Below are 21,175 nucleotides of genomic sequence, written 5' to 3' on the forward strand. Positions count from 1 at the left end.
GCTGTTTGATATGCCAGGATATTTGCATGGTGTGGCAGATATTACACAGGATCTCTGGGGGTCTGTGCCCTTCCAGTCCAGCAACTGGAAGTGGTGGGAAACTCTAGGACATCTCCAGTGGCAGCAGGCACCTGTGTCTGGGCAGGGATCCTGTGAATTGAACAGGGTCTCCATTGACTCTTATGGGAGATTAGATACACAGATGAAGCTCAGCATGAATGCAAGCTCAGTGTGAAAGCAATGCTGTCTCAGTCCAAAATCCTTCCTTTTCATCTCACCGCCAGCATAAAATTTTCTTAAGCTGTATAAGATAAATAATCTTAGCCTGTATAAAATAAGACCACCTCTTTGTTAGGCAGTTTTCTCATTTTTCATGTAAGGTTATCTCATTCTGCATTAGCTACTGATGAGGAAGCTCGTTTTCTGACTTGATTAAGGAAAGTTTTAGTTGATTTCTTGCTAATCTGTCCTTTCTTATTTCTGAGGGGTTTTGGTATTTCCTATCAGCACAACTGAGGTTTGCTGCTATACCAAACAACTCCTGTTTGGTATAGCTGCTATCTATATTGCCCACTCATGCATTATTTCTAATGTTCTCTTAAACTGTTTAATATATTATGGCTTACTAAATGAATGAGGATTAAATGATAGGCCTATTCTTTTCCTGGTCCTGTTCCTTGCTCTATACTTACAGTTAACCCTTCGGGATAGGGGGAATATAAGTGAAGAAGAAATTAAATTCAGCCTTGTTGGTTTCATCTTTTGTCATTATTTCCTTATTGCTAATTGTTCTCTGCTTTCATTTATGTTTCTTTTCCTTCTGCTGTATTTATAGAACCTCTTCTTATTGCCTCTTATGTCTCTTGTGAGTGCCAATTCAGTTTGTATTTACCATTTCTGATAGATATATCTTTAAATATGCCATCCAGTTCTCATATCTTTAACACTCATCCAATATCCCTAGCTTAGCCATGTGCTCTTATTTTCACTTTTAGGGTCAATTACTCTGGGATTTTCAAGTCAATAGACAACACCTCCCTGGAGCTGAATTAGTCTTTTAAACTATTTTCTGCCCTTCCTCTGCATGAAAAAGAGTCATTTGCTGCTGCATTTTTGAATATTGTCTCTTAATAATTATTCTGTAGAACTTTTTATAACATCATGCTTTTTTTATGCTTTAGTTTTCTTCATTAGAAATGCACACTGTGCCTGTCAAGCAAGGATTAGGACTATAGACCTCTTTGAAAGTTTCTTTTGGAAGCTTATCCCTGCTTCTTGAAAGCTCTGTTTACCACATAAATATGTTGTTGTCACACCCTGACTGACAATAACTGTTCCGGTAAAACCCTAGTACAGATGGAGGTATACTGGTAAAAACATCCCTTTTTCAGAGCAGAGTTTTTCCTGTTTTGTGAAACTGCTGTAAACTGTCTGGGAAATAGAATGTATCTTTTGTCTCCACCAGGAGGATTTAGTGGAATGGCCTCATGAGCAAACTTGCTAATGCAGGCCTAGAGTTCAGCTGTCTTGCCTTACTTTTCATATTTACTTCAGTTAAGAACAAAAAAATGCCATATATCTTCTTAGTAGATCATCTATATTTTTTTATAAAATATATCAACAATAAAACTGGCCAACTTACTGATCAGAATACTGACAAGTAACCAATATTCATCCTCAAATTAAATTTGATAAAATATATGGAGAAAGAACAGAGCAAAATATCTTTAAGTAGTCAGTTGGTTTTGGTAATGAATTTTTGCAGCTGCAAATAATTTTCATATCTGAATCCAGATTTTTGAAAACACATGATCATACTTAATGTTGCAGTTGCCAATGAGATCAAAAAACCTTCAGATTTTTTCGGTGGTGACCTCGAAAAAAACTGAAGTGAATGGAAACACTGGAAAGGAAAAACATAACTGTAACCTTTTATTATTTGTATGACCACCCTAAAGAGAGGCAGAGTAAATGTTCTAAGTGATTTGTTGCTTTGTTCAGCCAGTGTCAATTATTCAAGTTGTGAAGGAACTTGCATGCAAAAGTTGGCATCAGCCAGTGACAGGTCCTCTTGTTTTTCCTAAGCCTCAAACAAAATCTTTTTGTGGGTCAGTGATTCCCAAATGATAGTTGTGAATCCTCACAGCTCATCTTGGACTGTGGAGCATCTTTGTCATCCAGATTTTAATTGGAAGTGCTATGCAAACAATTCGGATGACACTGCTTTACAACTTTACAATTACAGAAAACACATAATGTAGAGGCATGTTAATAGAGCTTTTATTTAAAAACTAAACAATCCCTTTTAAGTTCTTTTACAAAACAAGTGAGTTTTTATTTTTGTTGCTGTTTTTTCTTCAAGAGTTTGGAAGAGGTCCGGAAGGCCTCTCTGCTGTTGCCTAGAACCCTGCACCTCCTTTTTTGCTGAGGAGGACTTGGTACAGGCTTTGCAAAGAACAGAAAGGTTGCTAGTTGTGGCCAGTGTTCATGACATTTACTTAGGAAGATCATTATTTGCATTGAGGTTTGATTTGTTTGCCACAAACAAACTTAGTGCTGCCATTAAATTTGGGTTACTCTATAGAACTTACCTGCTGATAGGAGTCATATAGCACGCCTCATTTAGATTGGAGTGAAGTTATTGAGTGAAAACCTAGTAATTTTAAGTGAAGACTCCCCCTGAACCACAGCTGCCCCCAGGACTTTTCTCTATTGTGGGTATGTGGTTTACTCAGAAGTGCAGGAACAAGTTTCCCAAGGCCAGGGTTGTCCGTGGAAGTGGGTTCCAGAGCTGACACTCTCCCACTGAGAGGAAACACAAGGGAAGGGAATGGATTGCCTTCATTGAGCCAATTTTGGAACTACCTGCTTGGATGTTTTGACTGACCTATATTAGTAAGCCAAAAAATGGAGAAGGGTATAATCATAGAAATCATATTAGCTTTTGTTAGCTGTAGAGATTATTCATTTCCAGGACTAATTCAAAATGTTGACCCTTATGTTCACATATAATTTTGTGCTAAGCTTGTGCCTGGGCTAGAAATGACACTTAGGGAACCTTTGATTTTCTAATACGACTTATACTTCTGAGTGGACTTGCTGTACTTGGTGTACAAAAAATGGAAGAAGTGGTGGTCCCAGATAGAACATATTCCAGTGAGGAAGTCTAGAGATTGTGTCCTGGTGGGTCTTGTTGTTGCTGGGGGCAGGGGGGGGGGCGGTCGCAACGCTCGGTAAGCCAATGCTGCATTTTACCCGTTTTCTTTTTGGACTCACTATTGTTACTGTTGTTCTCTTGTTATATTTAGTAAATTCTTTCTTTTTATTCAACCTACGAATTCTCTTCTTTTTGTCCCTCCCCTATTTCACCAGAGGGGGGAAGGGGAGGTGAACGGCCAGCCACGTGGCGTCTGGCTGCTGGCTGAGTTCAAACCTCAACAATTGCAAAGGTGCTGAGAGGCTTGTATGTAACAGTGAAGTATCTAGCTGGAAGGTGTTTTGTATTACTTGAGAGGTACAAAGTATTCAGAAATGTAGAAAGTTGTGTTTCTACACAAAGAAATATAGAATCTTTTAACTCATACGTCTTGTGAACAAAAGATGGTAAACTCACTCATAACAGGGTAGAGAACTGCTCAAAAGATGGTTCCTAAGAAAGTCTACTACTATTTTGACCCAACCAGAATTTTCTCCTGGAATTCAATGAATGGATTAACATTTAAAATTGAAGAGATATTACTACCCAGCATGACAAAGTCAAGTTCTTAAACCCATATAACTAGGTTATTTTGCAGAAATGTGGGCAGCTATGCAGGAGCAGGAAAAATGTAGTTCTTATGGAAGGATATTATCAAACTACTGACAACTTTTAAAATTAAATCCATACCATGTTTCTGACTAAATACTTGTAACCTTCTGCCCTTAATTATCTGTTATGTAGACTTAGAAGAGACAGGTAACTCACAAGCTACAAGCATCTGTTTCTGTCATACAGTCTTACTTTACATGAGGTATACCTTGTGCAGAAATACTTTCAGTCAAACCTTGGTATAACAAAGTTGCAGGTTAGTAGTTATTTGCCCTGTATTTGATTCATGGGAAGAACAAAAAAGTTTTACAGCAATCTTTGTGGTTAATTATGCTTAATCTTTGTCAATAATCTTTAAATTACTTAATTATTTGGGTAAAAATAATTTAAAATTTCAAATACAGCAAGGCAAATTCAGAAACTATTTCTGAAATGCTGTAACTTGTTCTGTAGTAAGTGGGTCAGAGGCATGCATAGCTTCTTGTGTATTTCTGGTTAGGGCATTTAAATGAGAGAATGGTGGAAGGTCATGCATTAGGACTGTGTGGTTGCTGGGGTTAGTGATTAGATCTGATGAAAGTCACTTCACGTGCAAAAAAAAAAAAAAAGAAATCACAGTCTAGAGGGGGTTGGTTCATTTTGTTATTTTTTTCTGTAGGGCAGGTCAGTGGAATATTTCAATTCAGAAATGTTGTTGCTATGCCTCGGGGCATTCGTGTTCTCTTCTCCAAGTTCTCAATCTATTGATCTTTCTCCTCGGTGCGCGTTTCCCTCCTCACTGAAGGGAGGTAGCAGATGTTGGCACTTTTATGACAGTAGCCCTTCGCAAGGGACTGAGCCCAGGCCTGTGAGGAGAAGTATGATTCATCCCCTGGGAAGAGGTTCTTGAAATAGCAGTGCCTTGGTGAAACACTACAGCATCCTCATGTAAAGTGCAAAGGAGTTAGGTTTGAAATGTGAAATGATCTATTTATTACAAGGTTTTTGCCAGAATGGTCACAGAGGAAATAACACTGGCAGCCTAGTGATCCCTATTATGTTTCTGTCAAGGAGAATTGTTGTGTTACTATCTCTGAAAGCTATTGTTTCACTCTGTTTCTACATTTGTGAAGACTATATCCTGCTAATTTCTTCAAGACTGTATTTGCACCTATAACAACTAAAAATGTCTGTTATATAAATAAAAGTTAAATTTCCAGAAGACAGAAATTTAACATAATTGAAGGTTCCACAGCCTCAGAAATGCAAAACATGGCATCCACATGTTCTACTGGTGAACTTCTGTGAGTATGCATTAACAGCAGCATTTTTTACTTGTTTTGGTATATTGTAGGTGTTGCAATAAATTATTAAGCCAGAATTCTTAAATGCCCTTAATTTTGGGTGTTTTTTTAACTAAAATTTGAGTGTTTCGTGTGTTTTTGCAAACACCACCTATGCAAGTGTGTGCGCTACATCTGATGTTTCCCTGGAGCTCAGCTTTGGTGCTCTGGTGAATTTTTAATATAAAAACTGTATTTCTGCCAATTTCTACAATGTAGACTCAGTTGTATTCCAAGAAGAAGAAAAAAATAAAGAAAAGAAAACAAAACCCAAACCAAAGGGAAAAAAAAAAAGATCAACACCCCACCTAAATACTTCAGTTTGCACCTTGGCGCATTTTACTTTGTATATTGGCAGTCTTTCACATTGTTAGCCACTGCTTTCCGTGCCCTCACCACCATGAGGAAGGTGATATCAAACTGATACTCTACTTTTCCATGGAAACTTTTTAATAGATGGAATACCATGGTAGGAAAGTGATACAATTTTAAGTAAGCAAAACTGTGATCTCTGGACTGGTAATGCAATGGGTCATAAACAGTGACGTAAATTGAAAAATCTCCCTACAGAGGAAATGATAGCTCATTGAAGTCAGATTAAAAAGAAAGTCTGAGGGTCAGGCTGCATTGCAGATATTGTCAGAATACTGAGTGCGTGAAACTGGTGAGGCAGTTGATGGTTAAGAAATAAGATGGGATGCACTGAGCTGTGCAGAGAAGGGGAGACACAGGAACACATTTAGAACTGGAATGGAAGTGAACTTTCTTTTCACTGGGCCTCTCGTGTTACCCACACATTAGCCTTTACTTGTACTATCTTACACATTAAATGTGGCTCAGATGAAGAGGAAGGAGTGAAAAATCAGTGTGAAACAGATGAACTAAGTTCTCTGTTATTAGTAAATATCACAAACTCTCCTGTTCACAAAGTCATACCAATTGCAATTAAGAAAAACTTTGCTGTTGATACTAGGCTGCTAAAAGGGAGACCTAGACTTCTAAATGTAAGCCCTGTACCCACATATTTTCAAAGTCTATGTGAAATAAGAGGGTTTTTTGGAGTTGGGATACATGGAAGGGGATCTAGAAGAGGGAGGAACAAGCCTGGGAAGATGCATGTTATTTCTGATTTTGGCCCTGTGAAATTTATCAGGGAAAAGGTAAAACTTCCCATATTTGAGTGTCCTAATGTGGCTTAATCTTGATTTGAGACTTTAAATCTTTTCTGTAAATCCATCTCATATGGAATAAGCTGTGATTGCCAGGGTCTAAGTGTTGGTGGCATCTCTCTGCATTTTTGGTATTAAAATTCAGATTGCTTGTGAACATACTTGATAAAACTCACTGAATCAACCTGCTGCTCCTCCTTTTGCAGCAGGTAAGGTATGCCCCTTGCAGTTTCATCTTGTCAGAGTACATATAGAAATTCTGGAAACGCTCATCCACCTTGATCTGGACCCCTCTACATGAGGGCCATGGAGGCACTTGGCGTCCATTTCTGTCAGCAGTGGTTTCTTGTGAGTCCAAGCTCCAGTGGCATTGTTTGTATCAAAGGGACATGGCGCTGACTTTACTGAGTTAGTTCGATTGTGTTTGTGCTTAGAAAAGGAGTATTGTGGGTAATTAATCTCTATGCTTCTACACTGTTTTCAGTAACTTTTCTTCCACCTTGAAGTAACATGTTTTTATGTTAACAGAAGTGCTGTGTCTGTCTCAGTGAGGTTATGATCATTATGTTCATTTAGATGAACACATCTGTGGCTGGTTTTTTACATCACCCAGGAGTAGCATTAGCTCAGCAGTTAGGTCACTTCCTTGCAGCACTTGGTACAATTCTCTGTAAAGGTACTGTAAGCGGTATTTTAATCTTGATGTTCAAAGGGCATAAGGCAGGCAGCGGTTGTGAGAAAAGCCAGTATCACTCGTTCTCACAAAAGATACGTACGTTTTACCTGTTTCACGTGATATTTGAACATTACTGTGTGATATATTTTTTATTCATTCCCCCTCCAATTTTTATAATAGCGCACAAGGTGACGCTGTAGAAGAACCTGTGAAAGTCCCAGGCCCTGGGGCTGGCTGCTGTGTCCGAGTGTCACCACGAGGTGGGGCGGGTGTCAGCGGAGAGGGAGGGCTGCGGGCGCCGGGCAGCTCCGCTCTGCCGCCGCCGCTCCCGCGCTCCTGGATCGGGCTCCGCTTTCCCAGGGCTGGGCCCGAAGTCTGGAAAGATGGTTTCGGGGTTGAATGACAAAAACCAGATGGAATCATTTCTAGTTAGTTCTTTCCTCGTTTTCGCTGATCTTTTTCTTAATATTATCCTATGCCTTAGTGCAAATAAAGTTTGCTTTGTTTTTTAAACTATGAAAATTATTTAAAACGCCTAAAAATTATTTTCTGGAAAAAAAACCCCACCTTTTTTTAGAAGTGAAATGAATATCTGAAATGCCATAGAACTCCAAAAATTAAATAATTGATTTATGTCAATTGCCTGCCTAGCCTAGTTCAAAAGTATAACATAGAAAGAAAACCGCACTAATGCATGAAAGACATTCTTATTTTTCTCTTGAAAAAAAAAAAAAAGTATTTAAAGTTAGTAGGTTAGCTTATTTTTCGTTTGTTGAAAATTTTATTGGGATTTCCCTGCCCAGAGATTTTAGCTGTAAGTAGAAATTTTTCTTTGAACTGGTTTAAACTAAGGCCCTCTTTCTTGTCACGCACAGACAAGGAAATACTGCAAGATGCTGGATTAGCTTGTTCGCTTTTCATTGTTTTCTTTTGTAGCAGCAATCCGTTTAGCTATGGTATGCTGAGTTTATCTGATTAGCACTTAATGAGTGAAGGGAATAGGGGAAATGTTGCCTGAGTTACTTAAGCCTAATAAAGTTTTCAGTTCCTTCCCCCTCTTTCTAAATACCTGAACTTTCCTGACCCCCACCCCTTGTTTTTTCCCTCAATTGCAGCTCGTTCCCATATGAACTGCGGTCCCCCTGCAGCTTTAACTGTCAGAAGTAGTGGTGCCATTAGCCGGATTTTGTTCAGTGCACATTGGTCACAACATACGTCCTGTTCAACACTGTTTGACAGTCTGTCTGGAGCTCTTACAAATTGAAGTAGTTATTATGCTGACTCGCACGCCGTACCTGGGAACACTTACTGAATAAAAAAGTAACAACCTGGAGCATGAGTATTTCTAACTTAAAATCATTAGCTATAACTGTAAGCAGCAAAATAATTTCTTTTATGTTAAGCAGTGACATTTTAATGAGGATTCACTGGAGCTTGAATAATTACATTTTATAAAGAAATTAAAGAAAGCTGAGGTTTACTAAGGCTTAAAAACTGTCCGTACCATACACATGGTGGGTCTGTTACCGCAATTAGCTCGGTAAGTTTCTTGCATAACTTCCACGTTTTCCTCTGAACTTCAACTTGATTTCCTCCCTTAGGATTAATTTTTGTTTTAATTTGATATTGCGTTGTAAAATTTTTAATACAAAAGCAAAATTCTGAAAAATTTAGAGAAATAATCTGTATTAGTTTATGCTGCTTAAATATATCTTTGGTGCTTCTGTTAGTTTTATACAGAAATGCAAAGTTGTCTTAATACCAGTGGAAATAGGTCCAAGGAAAGTACAACTGACATCTGTGTAGGAGACTCCTTATACATAGTAGGAAATATTAAAGAAAAAGCAATAGAAGTTTAGGTGGAGTGCCGATAAGACAACAGTGTTGCTTAGGAAATCTGAATCTTTACAAGTAGGGACCTCTGAAAATATTTTCATTTATACCTGCTTAACAATACAAAATTTTAATAGAAATTATCTCACTTTTTTTAAATCGCCCTCAGTGTCCCCAGTTTGTAATAATAATAGTAATAATAATAATCTTAGTAAGAGGCAGCTAGTAATAGTAGTAGTGATCCTGTTAGAGAAGAATACGTGTGTATATTTTTAAATAATTTTAAAGATATTTTAAAAATGCTGGAGGTGCAGGAATGCACCAAGATGCTTGAGAAGGGTAGAAGACAGCTTTGAACGATTTCTGAGATCCACACAACTCCCTGCAGAGTGTGCCCTAAGGATTTGCCTTCCTGGGCGAGGTACCGTGCCTGATGGTGTTCATGTTCCCGGTGCATTGCAATGCAGAGCACAATGTGTCCAGTTAAGCTGCTGTCAATGCTGGAGTGAGTTTGGAGGTGTCACACTCTGATCTAAATGGTAGAAATTTTGGAGGAGAAATCCCTGTTTCTTCACTTCACTTCACTTCACTTCACTTCACTTCACTTCACTTCACTTCACTTCACTTCACTTCACTTCACTTCACTTCACTTCACTTCACTGACAACCCAAACAGTGTCATTTAAACTTCTTCTTGTTTCCATTATTGTTTTGTTTAATTTTGGTTTGGTTTTTTGTCTGTTCCTGAATATGTACAGCTCATGTCAAACTTCTATCCAGCCATCAAGATGGAAGAAAAACAGGTGTTAATCTGTGGATTAGGTATTGAAACATTTTGTAATTTGATTCAAAGGTTTATTTAAATCACGAAAAGTATGTGTGTGTGTTTTTCTTTTCCCCTCTCAGGTTTGCAATTATGTGTGGCTATATGTCTCAGTTTGAAAGTGTACAAAACAAAATCAGGAATGGTTATCTCTTTAAGGTATGTTTTTGTAGGGTTTTGGTTTTAAGATATTCCTTTAAATTATTTCTTTACATAGTGTCTAAAACAGATTTTTCCAACACAGTAATTCAGTCTCACAGGTCTATTTTGGTGCCGATGTTAAAGTGAAAACGTTATTTTTATGTATGCAAATAGATGATATGCTTCCAGAATATAAAAACTGAGGTAGGATTCTTGGAACAGCATTAAGATTTCAAGTTTATTTTGCAGTCAAAGGGGGGAAGAAAAGGGAGTGACAGTTCTGTTTAGAAAATAAACCCATGAAATATTAAGTGATAAATTAACACAGTTCTGCAATCATCCCTCATGTCACCCGTAAGAAGTAATATTAGTTTTAACACTGTCCTTTCAAAGGTAGTTGTGTTTTTTAGAGTTAGCAGTTTGTGTTACATGTGCTACTCTCCCCTTCCTTGCCCTCGGCACTGCTTAGACGCTTTTGATCCCTTGCCCTACGAGCTGGTGTCCCCCCTTTCTGGGTGTCAGTGAGAGGCAGCAGACATGTTCCACTTCCCAGGGAATGCCCAGCATGGGTCTCTATCACATCATGTCCATGTTAGGGCTTGGAGTGTGGCAGAGCTTTCCTGTGAGAGAGCATTAATTACATCTGAGCTGTGCCAAGTGAGCTAAGCCCCAGGCACTGGGACAAGCTGGAAATGAAGGGAAAATGACAAATAACAAAAGTGCTGTAGTTGTTTAAGGATGGAGTTTAAAAAGAGCCTGCAGTGTTAGCACTAGCCTTTTCAGGGAGGTTTTCCACTTCACAAGTAATTACTGAAAACCGTGTGAATCGTTTGGGAATATTAAGGATTTGGGAAAATTATAGCATCAAAACATAGCTCCTATCTGAATAGTTTGTGGACAAAATGATACAATAACAGGCTCTTGAATCTGTATAACAGATACTTTAGTGACTGGCTTAATTAGAAAAACAGAGATATCTGGGGGGAAAAAAAAGAAACCTTAGAAGTGAAAATTATTTTGAGAGGCAGATGGTAGTTAGGTGCGAAATAACATAGTTCTTTTTTCTTCAAACTCAGGTTGAGCAATAAGAGCTTTCTTTAGTAGATTAAAGAGAGAAAGAAAGATATTCATGAGCTGTAATAAAGATGTTTTTGGAAGAAGCACCTCATTAGATACTTCCTAGGTTTTATGGTTTCACTATAACCGGAACCATTTTATTTTCTGGATTTCACATTATAGTAACAATTTGTTGTGTCATGTACCATTTCATTGGGGTAGTCATATTCCAGGGTGGAAGAAATGGGAGTTGGCATGTAAGATCTATCAAAGAGAGTGCTTACATTCTCACTGATTTTGTGTGTGACAGTTTCCTAATATTAACTGTAAATAAAATTAATTTAATTGAAGTTGTTGCCTTTTTAAGACAAAAGTTCTTGAGTTTTTTGATTGAACTTTAGAGCTGCTTAGTCATGTTCTAAATACAGCATGACTTCTTGCATTTTGTGCAAAGTTGCTAAAAAATTTTGTTTATGGTTTCTGTCCATGAGGAAGGGGGTTGTTAGTTAATATTTTTAGGATGTTAGAAAAGAAATGCAGCAGAGGTGGATTTCTGAATTTGTTTATGATTTGCAGCAAACTTCTTAGAAGGTAAACACACTTGCTAAACTGTCATCTGAAGTGACACTGATTTTCTTTCTAATAGGAGCACCTAGACAAAGCAATTGAACTTAAGCCTCAAGATCCTTTTTTATATTACCTACATGGAAGATGGTGCTATTCAGTAAGTTGGTTTTTTTTATCTGATGTATGAATTGAGTATACTGAAAAATGACACTGCATTTGAAATTAAATAGTGGGAATTAAGACAAAGGTTGTTTCTTAAAGTGGATGTTTTGAGCTAAATGAAGCAGTACATTTACATTTCCTGAATTAACTTCCACACGTGTGATGTTAACTGCTGCCCATTCCTGTCATGTACATTAAGTAAGCTGTGTTTGTATGTCCCTCATGGCTGTGTTCAGATTTCTTATCTGAATGTATGAATGAAAAGTAATTGATATTTGGAAGGGGGAAGTGTGACCTCTGGTATTGTGAGCCTTTATTTTATTTCTTTATTCTGCCACAAACTTTCTGGGTGACCTTGGGCTGGTAACATAGCCTTTTGGTAACTTTATTCCCCATCCATAACTGAAGTTAAATACACTTATACGCTGTGGGATTATGACTGTGGCAGCAAGGCTACCATACTGGCTTGGTAAATTCCAGGAGAAAGTCACAGCAAAGATGCAGGCAAAAAAATCTATCATTCACAGAAAATTTTTGCAAGAGATACAATTTGTGTTATGCCAACACAACAGATGCTTTTTAATATTGTGTTAATGACATAGTGATAAGTACTCATGTATGAAAAATTAAAATAATTGTCTTACAAACTTAGCTGTTGATTAATTTTAATTTTTTTTTAGAAAAAATGGTGCTTGCGCTTGTAATATGAGACTTGTCTTATTCTTAAACCCACATCTTTGATGGCTCAGATGGCTATCCTTATTGCCTCATCTTTAGTGCTGTGAGGAATCTTTCATCAGAAGGAAATATTCTTGCATAGTCTACACTGTAAAAGATCACTGGGAGGCTTCTCAGAATAATAACTGCTAATGCGCAGTGAATTCCAGCCCTGCGGGTTTTTTTCCAGCTAATTCCAGTGCCAGTCACTAGAAAGTGCCTGCAAACTGGAAAGAAGGAGCTGTGGTGATACATTGCACCCTTTCACTTTGTCTTTATCTGCAACAAGACTTAATTCAAAATAACCTTTCAGCAGTTTTTTCAGATCATAGATGTAACTTTGAAAGAGCTTTCAGCAACTACATTTTTTCTCAGTTGATTTGAATAAGGAATGACACCAACTTCTTCAAAGAGCTTTTCATTTTACTTTTCATCACACTGTATTCTTGAATATCAGCATTAGCTATGCAAAAGTGAGTTGCTGAAGGTTGTTCTATGGTATGCTTGCTGTCCTGCCTTTGAGGAGCATCGCTTTCTCCTGTCATTCCTTAAGCACTTTTATACTGTGCTGTGTGCAACAGCTGACTGCAGCTTCCATTTGTCAAACACTCCCAGATGTTTTTCATGGTTTATTTCTCACTTGAGCTACCGCTTTTGGAAACTTTACATGTAATCTCAGTATACCTCACTTTGTTCTTTATTGCACTGGTTTTTTACTCTTGTTTCATTTTAGTGACAATCACCACTTCCTGACTAATACATGTGGTTTGTTGCACTGTATCATTACAAACTCATGTTCCACATTTGCAGCACCTATGCAGGGCTTCCTTACTGAACATTAAAGCCACAGATTAGGATTTGCTTTAGGGTATGACCTTACCTACAGTTTATTAAGTGAAACAATCCACCTAAATAGATGCAGCCACTGAAATACTTAAGAATTGATTTCTCTTTCTTCCTTTTTTTTTAATAATTCTTGCCTTCTGGGACTGCCATGACAAATTAGTGACCTAAAACACTTAGATTTTCATAGCAGAAATAACTGCAAGTATAGGACTGAGTAACATTTTGTTTTAACTTCTGGAGCTGTCAGCTCTTAAAAACTTACTGTCATTACACACTTTCAGTAGCAGGAAGAGGCCATCATTTGGGAACATTAGTTTTGAGGTTCTACTATGGAAGCTAGATCTTAATCCTAGCCCAGTGAATTTGGTGATATCCTCAGTAGTTTTAGCAGACTGTATGAGTAGGTTTCTGTGCTGATCCACTAACACAGGTTTTGGCCATGCATGTGATGTAGATAGTCACAGGAGCTTGTGGAAGCTGTGGCAAATTTCTTGGTCCTATTCTGTAACTGTGGTGTTTCATGTTAGACTGTTGGCTGGGACATTGGTTCCAAATACTTCTTCAGGGTAGGGATTATGATAGGGTGCTTGAAAATTTCGTTTATTTCTCCTTCTCTATACTGGTACCCATAGATGCAGTGATAATGCTTCTCTTAGACCCTCTGTTTAGTCTAGCAGAGGTTGAAGCTGGGAAGACTGTGTTGTCCAGTGTGAGGAAATTAAAGAAACAAAAGGGATGACTGAGGAAAGATGGTTAGTTTTTACATTTAGCCTAGCTGACTTTGGGATCAAGTTAGGATTGGCCACAGTATTTGTTCTTTTGTAAGTTTTGCTTCCAGGGGTATTATTGTCTAGTTTTAGTCACATATTCTTTTACTGAAGCAGTGCAGTTAAAAAAGATAACTAGTGTTTGATACTTTCTAGGCTTTGGTAACGCTTTTGGGAAACCTGATGTACTTAAGTCTTCCTAGTATAGTCAGACATTTCTCATTCACTCCCCATTTAATGTTGGGGGGTCTTATTACTATCTTCTAGTGCTGTTTTTTGGGCTGACAAACTGAAAAAAATAGGTATAGCAATAGAGACTATAAAAAGGGATGCTTCAAGTGTTGTAACTCAGCGTTCCAGTTCATCTTCACAAATGACAATCAGTTGAACAGACTTTTAGGTTAAACATATAGGGTAGGCAAATGGAGAAGATTTATTGAAGGCTGAAATCTAGATATAGAGACCGCATGCTGTACTAGAAAAAGCTATTTGGTTTGTGGAGTTTTGCTAGAATTTGGCTCTGACTGCCATTTCTCACCTTCCTCAGTGTAACACAGTCCTTTACAACGAGCAACGGTATGGCAGTACCAAGTTTCTTAGCAGTTATTCCTGCTGGGCCAGATCCAAAGCTGATGCAAAGTGTCATAGCACCCTCCAGCAGGAGGGATGAACTGTCTTGCAGTAGTGGGGGTTTGTGTCTGATGCAGAGCCGGTAACAATTGTGTGCCACCTTGTCTAAAAACCAATTTTTGCTGTTTCTTATTTCTCTTACTATTATAAAGCCAGTAGAGCTATACAAAACAGGAATATTCTGTTCTGATGTGTGTATCATCTCAACTTTGTTAGAAAATTACTTTTGGTATCACAATCAGGTAGGCAAGATATTCACCAATCATTTTCACCAATCATAGGTGTCATAATGGGCAAAATTTTGCCTGCGAGACCTGCTGTGTATACAAGAAGCCACGTATAGCTCTAATGTTTTTTGGTTTGTTTTGCAGAGGTGACAATGGGGAAAAAAGCCCTATTTATTTATGCATTGAACAAACATAATTGAACACCACTAGTAATGGATAACTGCAGAACTCTACCAAATGTTATTTTAATATTCCTTTTTCCAGAGCTGATATGAACTTCTACGGGGTGGTAATTTTTTCCAGGGTAGCTTTGATGATGATGTTAGGAAAAGATGGATACTGTATAATTGTAATGAATATACTTTAAAATATCTAGTAAGCAAAGCAAACCAGTGTTTAGTATGTAAAAGAGATGTTACTATTCCAAAGAAAAACAGCTGCAGCAAAATAATTTTCATTTAAAATGTCTTTGGTGGTGGATGAAACTTTTTGTTCTTAGCCTTCTGTGACAGAAACAGGCTTTGTTAAGTACATATCTTTTAGGGAAGGTTTAATGTTTTAAATATATACTTGGGTTAGTTCATAAGATTTAAAGTGAGTACAGTGTTTAGAGCCTTTCAAGTTTCAGCTTTGTTTTCATTAAGGAAAAGTGAAAACTACTTTGCTTTTCAGATCAGCAAGAAGTATTTATTGGAAGTGAATTGACCTGTGGTGCATGGTATATAGGAATTAGTTTTCTTTCCTTAGAGTTTTGGGTGCAATTATCTGATAATCCTTTATAATTGTGTGTTTGTGGTTGGTTTTTTTTTTTTTTTTTTTTAGTGTTTAAATATTTAGAATAGCTTTTAAAATGGAGTGTGCACGTAGTTAAGACTTACAGCTACTTGCCATTACAGGACTGACACCAAACAGCACGTATTTGTGAAACTGCATCAGAGCCTCTGATAAATGCTAGTGAGGTGTTAAAAATTAGATCTCTTGGGATTTTGTTCTCACAGGTTACATGACATGTGTTGGATTCATCTCTGGTGTATCCCAGTATCTGTTTGGGTTACATCAGGGAACAAATTGACCCAGTTCTTTCGTCTGTGTGCTCTGTAAGTCTGCTCCCCTTACTGGAAAGTGAAAAGTCCAGGGAATTCAAGTTGGATAAATGCCTAAATGCCTGTGCAGACTGTCCTGGTTCCTCAGCTGGCAAGAAGAGAATATTTGTGTTGGAAGCCAGCATTTAAAACTGCTATCCAGTTACTTAATCTCTTCCAGAAGTCAAAACATTACAAAATTATTTAATACAATTTTACATTAATATATTGTAATAAAAAAGAAAAAGAAACTCTCTGGGGATGTTTAAGTAGGTGCCATTAATATTTTACTGAAGCTGGATCAATGGGATGATTTTCCTTTATGGAAGGCAATTGTGTGATCTGTCTTCAGTGAGCTATTAGCAAGAAAACATATGTCCTGGTTTAGCCAGGATAGGGTTAAGTTTCCCCAGCAGTGGGGGGAAGCTCTAGCCGGGTTATTCATATACCATGCTGACATCACATCCTGGTGTGAGCTCGGGAAGAATCGGTGATCGAGTGGGTTGGCGCAGCCAGTTCTCTCACTGCTGTATCGGTATATACTTTGCTCTCTTCATTGTTATCACTGTTATTGTTATTGTTGTTGTTTGTTGTGTTGCTGTTGCTCTGTTGTATTAAACCTCTCCTTATCTCAGCCCCGGGGCTTTGTATTTCACTCCCTTTGTGGGGGAGGGGCAGCAGCCGTGTGGTCTCAGACCCTGGCAGGGATTAAACCATCACAACATAGGAGGAGGAAATCTTTTAGGGCTGCAAGTCAATCCTGGCTGAATTTTGAGTCCAAGTGGGTTAGTTTCCGTGGTACCAACATCCTGGAATTTGAAAAGATGTCAATGGGCAGGGTTTGCATCTCATCAAAAACAAACAGAAGGCAAAACCAAAAAACCCAAACTCCAGCCATCATTTTAGTTCATATGTGATGGTTTTCTGAACCTAGGCTAAGGAAGAGAAAGGGATGTTAGCAAATCCCTTTTCCCAGTATTTAGGGAAGAACCACATTTTCTGCCTTGGACTTCAGAGGAACAAGAGGCCTGGTAGGAGCGTGCTGGGTATGAAATTTCCAGTCAGCTGCAGTTTAACTCTGTGGCTGGCTTTTTTCCATCTCTGGTATTAGTACAGATTTGAGTGAAATAAATGGATGAGAGCTTGCTGTTTGACAGATCTATAGGAAAGATTGTTTGAGACAAGCATCTCTTAGCTTTGGGATACTGAAGAGTGGCCTTCTCTCCTTGACAGAGACCAATCTGTCGTGGTGACCCACTTCCCTCCAGCCCTAGGGCAGTTCAGCAGTTGGCTGATGGTTCCTCAGGCTCTTGTTCTTCCACACTTGAGTGAGTGGAACTAGCTCTCCTCATGTGTGGCAGCTGGGGAGCGATGTTCAAGTGACCCAATACATTAAAACCTGATATTCTGTGGAAACACAGTGTTCCTTGCAGTGCTCTTATGAATTTTCAGGCTGCTTTGGGGACTGACGTCAGAACCTGGGAGACCTAAAGAAACCAAAACTCACTTAAGGTTTGGAAATCATCTGTAGGGCAAGGGCAATCTTCATTCTTTAATTTTGTTGTTGTTGTAGCTATTCCTTGCTGCAGTAGCTGTTTTTCTTATTTTTCTGCTGTCCTGTACTGTTCTTGAAACATGCATTAAGTGAAATCATAGTTCTGCTGAAGTTGATGAGTTACAGTCTCTTTGTACTTGATTTTGTTTGGACCTCCAGATATGCTTTGCACTGTTTGGAATAACCTTGACTGTAGAAGTCAAATTTGCACTACACTAGAGCATGCTACACCAGGGTTTCTGTTGTCTGTGCTTGCTCACACACAGAGAATGCTTAATAAAGTTAGTTGGTGTAGTAGGAATGATGTTTCCATTTCACTGAACATGGCATAAGATTTACTCTAATAAAGTTATTTCAAATTAAAGACTGTACTTGTGTGTGTTTAGGGAAAGGGTATAATTTCCTCTTCATCATTATTGCTCCAGGACACAATTTTGTGTCTTGCACAAAACAGGTCTTTTCCATTTGTCTCACCTGAGTCATAGAGGGGTGCAGACTGACTCAGGTGGGGCGTGGTTAAGCTGTTGTGATGGGATTTACCTCACCTGTCTTTAGCCATCCACAAGGTATAATTGTGTATGCTCCTTTTGTAGTTGAAGGAAAGAAAGAAGAAAAAGAGAGGAGTGTTCATCCCAGGCTAACGTAGGTGAAGAGGAATTGTCTAATAGAATGCCTGTATTGACCATGCAAGGAACCTGGACAACTCACGTAAACCAGGCACTTCAATTATGGATAGCTAGTTAGCTGCCATGAATGCATCAAGCCAGAGGCACATAAGTCTGCTCAAAACATTACAGAACTCTCAGACTATCTGTGTAATAGTCACAAAGAATAATGCTGAAGCCAGTGCACATTAAAGAAAACTCACTATTGTGCGTACCTGCATTTCACTTTTAAACATTGTTTTAGGTTGGTGGGATTTGTAATATAAAAATGGCCAAGTGCATGTATGTTTGGGCTTTTTAAAGTTTGAATAGTGCAAAGCAGCACCCAAGCCAGACAAAATAAGGACTAAAACCTCAGTAAATCAGTGCTGATTAAATCTTGTGAGAAAATAAAACAACTGCCAGGAAGAACTTGTGTTTTCAATACGTAATTATAGCTCCACATGGAAAAACTGCAATTTTGTTTCTTCACTGTTGCATAACAGCAGACACGTGTGTGGTAATTGTATTTGAGCAGTGTATGTGTATCTCCAGGGTGCTGTGTGGTCTTGCAGAATTCAGTATAAGCATATACATTCCCTTTATTTTTTCCCCTTTTCCTCCCTCTGTAAGCTACCTCTATCTTGATGTGATGGACCTAGAAATACAGAAACCCCATTCCTCTTCCAAAAGAATAGAGAACACTGCAGCAGTAGATTGGCATGAAGAAAGCAACACTTCTGCAAAAATCCTTTTGCAGAATATGTCTCATAAATGATAGAGCAGGTAGGGAAATGAAGTGTGTGAGGGAATTAGATACGTACCTACAATTTGAAGCTTTAACCAGCATGCTGCAGTTTGTAACACAGTGTGAGAGCACTGAAGTGCAGAGAGGGGAAACATCTCGTTGTTTCAGTAAGGACGCTGGGATTGCTGGAGAGCTTTTGTAAAAAATACTTTATTCCCTTAGAAGAGGCTTCAAGAGTGGGATATGAGAGAGGATGGAAAAAAAGCTTTTATTTTCTTAATATTGTTTCTCTCTGGAATATAATTTGTAGTGGTTTTATGTGAAAGACTTACTGACGGCATTTAACAAATAAGACATTGGACCCTGGCCGAACAACCAGCAAGACTTGACCAGGATGCCTTTTGTCTCCAAGCAATGTTGCTCTGATGTAGCTAGAGTCATTGGGGCCCAAATGAGAAAACATGGCCCTCTATGCATGTTTCTGTTGCATGCTGGCCTGTATTTGTAGTCTTTGCAACTGTATTTTTAGGGCAGTTTGCAACAAGAAGTACATAGAGCTTGATGTCTGTTCAAAAGAAAACACTGTTCAAAAGAGAATGCTGATGGCTGTGGATAGTACATGTGGATGGATTCTTATATTTTACCATAATTAACTGACATGTACTGGATCGTTGCTGAATTTAGCTGGAGAAGGCGGGGGAAACAGCAACAGCCCTGAAGAGCTAGGGAAGCCAGGGAGTAAGGTGGGAATAATCTAAAGCTATCAAAACCATTTTAATTTTTACAGCAGTAGGACAGACTTGAATTCAAGACTCAACTCTGTTATTTGAATTGCAGCTCCCTCTGAAAAAGAGATGTCACTATGTGACTCATATTTCACCTCCAGGTCTCCGATGAGAGGCTCTCTTTCTTTGCCTGTGTGTATCCCTTCTCTGTGTTGTCTCTGCATAAATCAGGGCAGAAACTGCTAGGAAAACGCAGAACTTTGGTTTTTTTGACTCCACTGTAACAGGAGTCATCAGTGCTGTGATTCAAATATTGATGTGAAGGAATAAAGTGCCAACTTCACAGATACAGTAGAATTCTCCAAAGGGGAGTAACTTCACTTCTGCATTTAAACAAGCTCCAGTCTCACATTACATTTCTTAGTGGCTCCATCCTTTATTAGAGATGTGACATGTGTTTCACCAGGTTAGGTGATGGAGCCAAATACCTTATGGCAGTAACCAGAGCAGTTTCTGTCAGGTGTCAGTATATGTAAGGCAAGAAGTCATGTACATTGTGTGGCAATATGACAGTTCCCTGAAGTCCTTTTATAGCAGCCCACCTTCCTGAAATGAGGTCTTTGGCAAGCATTATTTGTCAGATTTTAAGAGGAAGAAATGAAGCCTATTTCTTAACAGTGATTGTCACCAGCTTCTGTGTAATAAATGAACTTGTTTTACAAGCACCAAAAACACTCCCATTTTGACTGTAGCAACGGTTTTTTGTGATGTTGATAAGTAGTCAAGTACATGGACTATGATGCTAAACTGTCTGTCTCACGAAAACCTTAACAGGTTTAAAGCACTATTTCTAGCCTTAAGTTTTTAAAAAAGGGCAAGGTCTTATGAAACCTAAACTGTACTTAAAGCTTTGTACATTGGAATGATCTAATATCAATGATGTTGGTGTTTTGTCATGTATTTCTTAATCTGTAAATTTTCCTGTTAACAGAATCTAAAATCCTATGGACTATGCTTTGAGCTGGCAAACCAACAGTATAAAACATTCCTTTACAGGTTATTTTGCAAGATAGGTTGTATAAGTAGTACAGTGGCACAGGATTTACTCCAAAACTGAGAAGCAACCCTAAAGACTTTTTTTTTTCCCCTTATTATAGGTAGCTCAGTTGTCATGGATTGAAAAGAAAGTAGCTGCTGCTCTCTTTGGGACTCCACCAACTTCAACAGTAGAAGAAGCATTGCAGAATTTCCTTAAGGTAAGTCCTAGCCAAGGGTTTTCCTGTGTGTCTGTTTACCAGCTGCTATATGTGACTGTTGTCAAGATGTCTGCTCAACAGATTATGTTCAGTTGCTGTCAATCTAGGGCTGTCCTATATACCACAGAGCTCTCTACTAAAATAGTTTTTCTTTTCTATTTTAAAATTAGTTTGAAGATGAGTGGGTAGCACCTTTCTTCTTGTTCTTTAGTTTTAGGGAATTCGTCAATGACTTACCATGGTTAATAGTTATTGGATTTAATCTGAGATGGATAGAGGTCAGTTATATATGCCATCGTAACAAATTAACCATAGCAATAACCGTTGATTTGCCCGTTTCTGCAAGAGGGTTAACATAGGCAAGAAAAACTTTGACATTGTGACAATTCTCTTTTTCTGTACTGAAGCTCTTTTCATTGAAT

At 38.3% G+C, this 21,175-nt stretch overlaps 1 protein-coding gene across 3 annotated transcripts in view; it reads left to right on the top strand.

Moving 5' to 3' along the window:
- Positions 1-21,175, top strand: part of RMDN2 (regulator of microtubule dynamics 2) — a 53,652-nt gene that overhangs the window by 17,217 nt on the left and 15,260 nt on the right. For all 3 annotated transcript variants that reach the window (XR_012622462.1, XM_074818256.1, XM_074818257.1), the window contains exons 6-8: positions 9,714-9,789; positions 11,474-11,551; positions 20,655-20,753. Coding sequence is in view for 2 of the 3 variants with exons in the window: in XM_074818256.1 (XP_074674357.1) it covers positions 9,714-9,789; positions 11,474-11,551; positions 20,655-20,753 (253 nt within the window). In the remaining variant the exon portion in view is untranslated. The remainder of the gene's footprint in view (positions 1-9,713; positions 9,790-11,473; positions 11,552-20,654; positions 20,754-21,175) is intronic.

This window comes from Strix aluco, chromosome 3, assembly GCF_031877795.1.
Source record: "Strix aluco isolate bStrAlu1 chromosome 3, bStrAlu1.hap1, whole genome shotgun sequence".
Taxonomy (NCBI): Eukaryota; Metazoa; Chordata; class Aves; order Strigiformes; family Strigidae; genus Strix; species Strix aluco.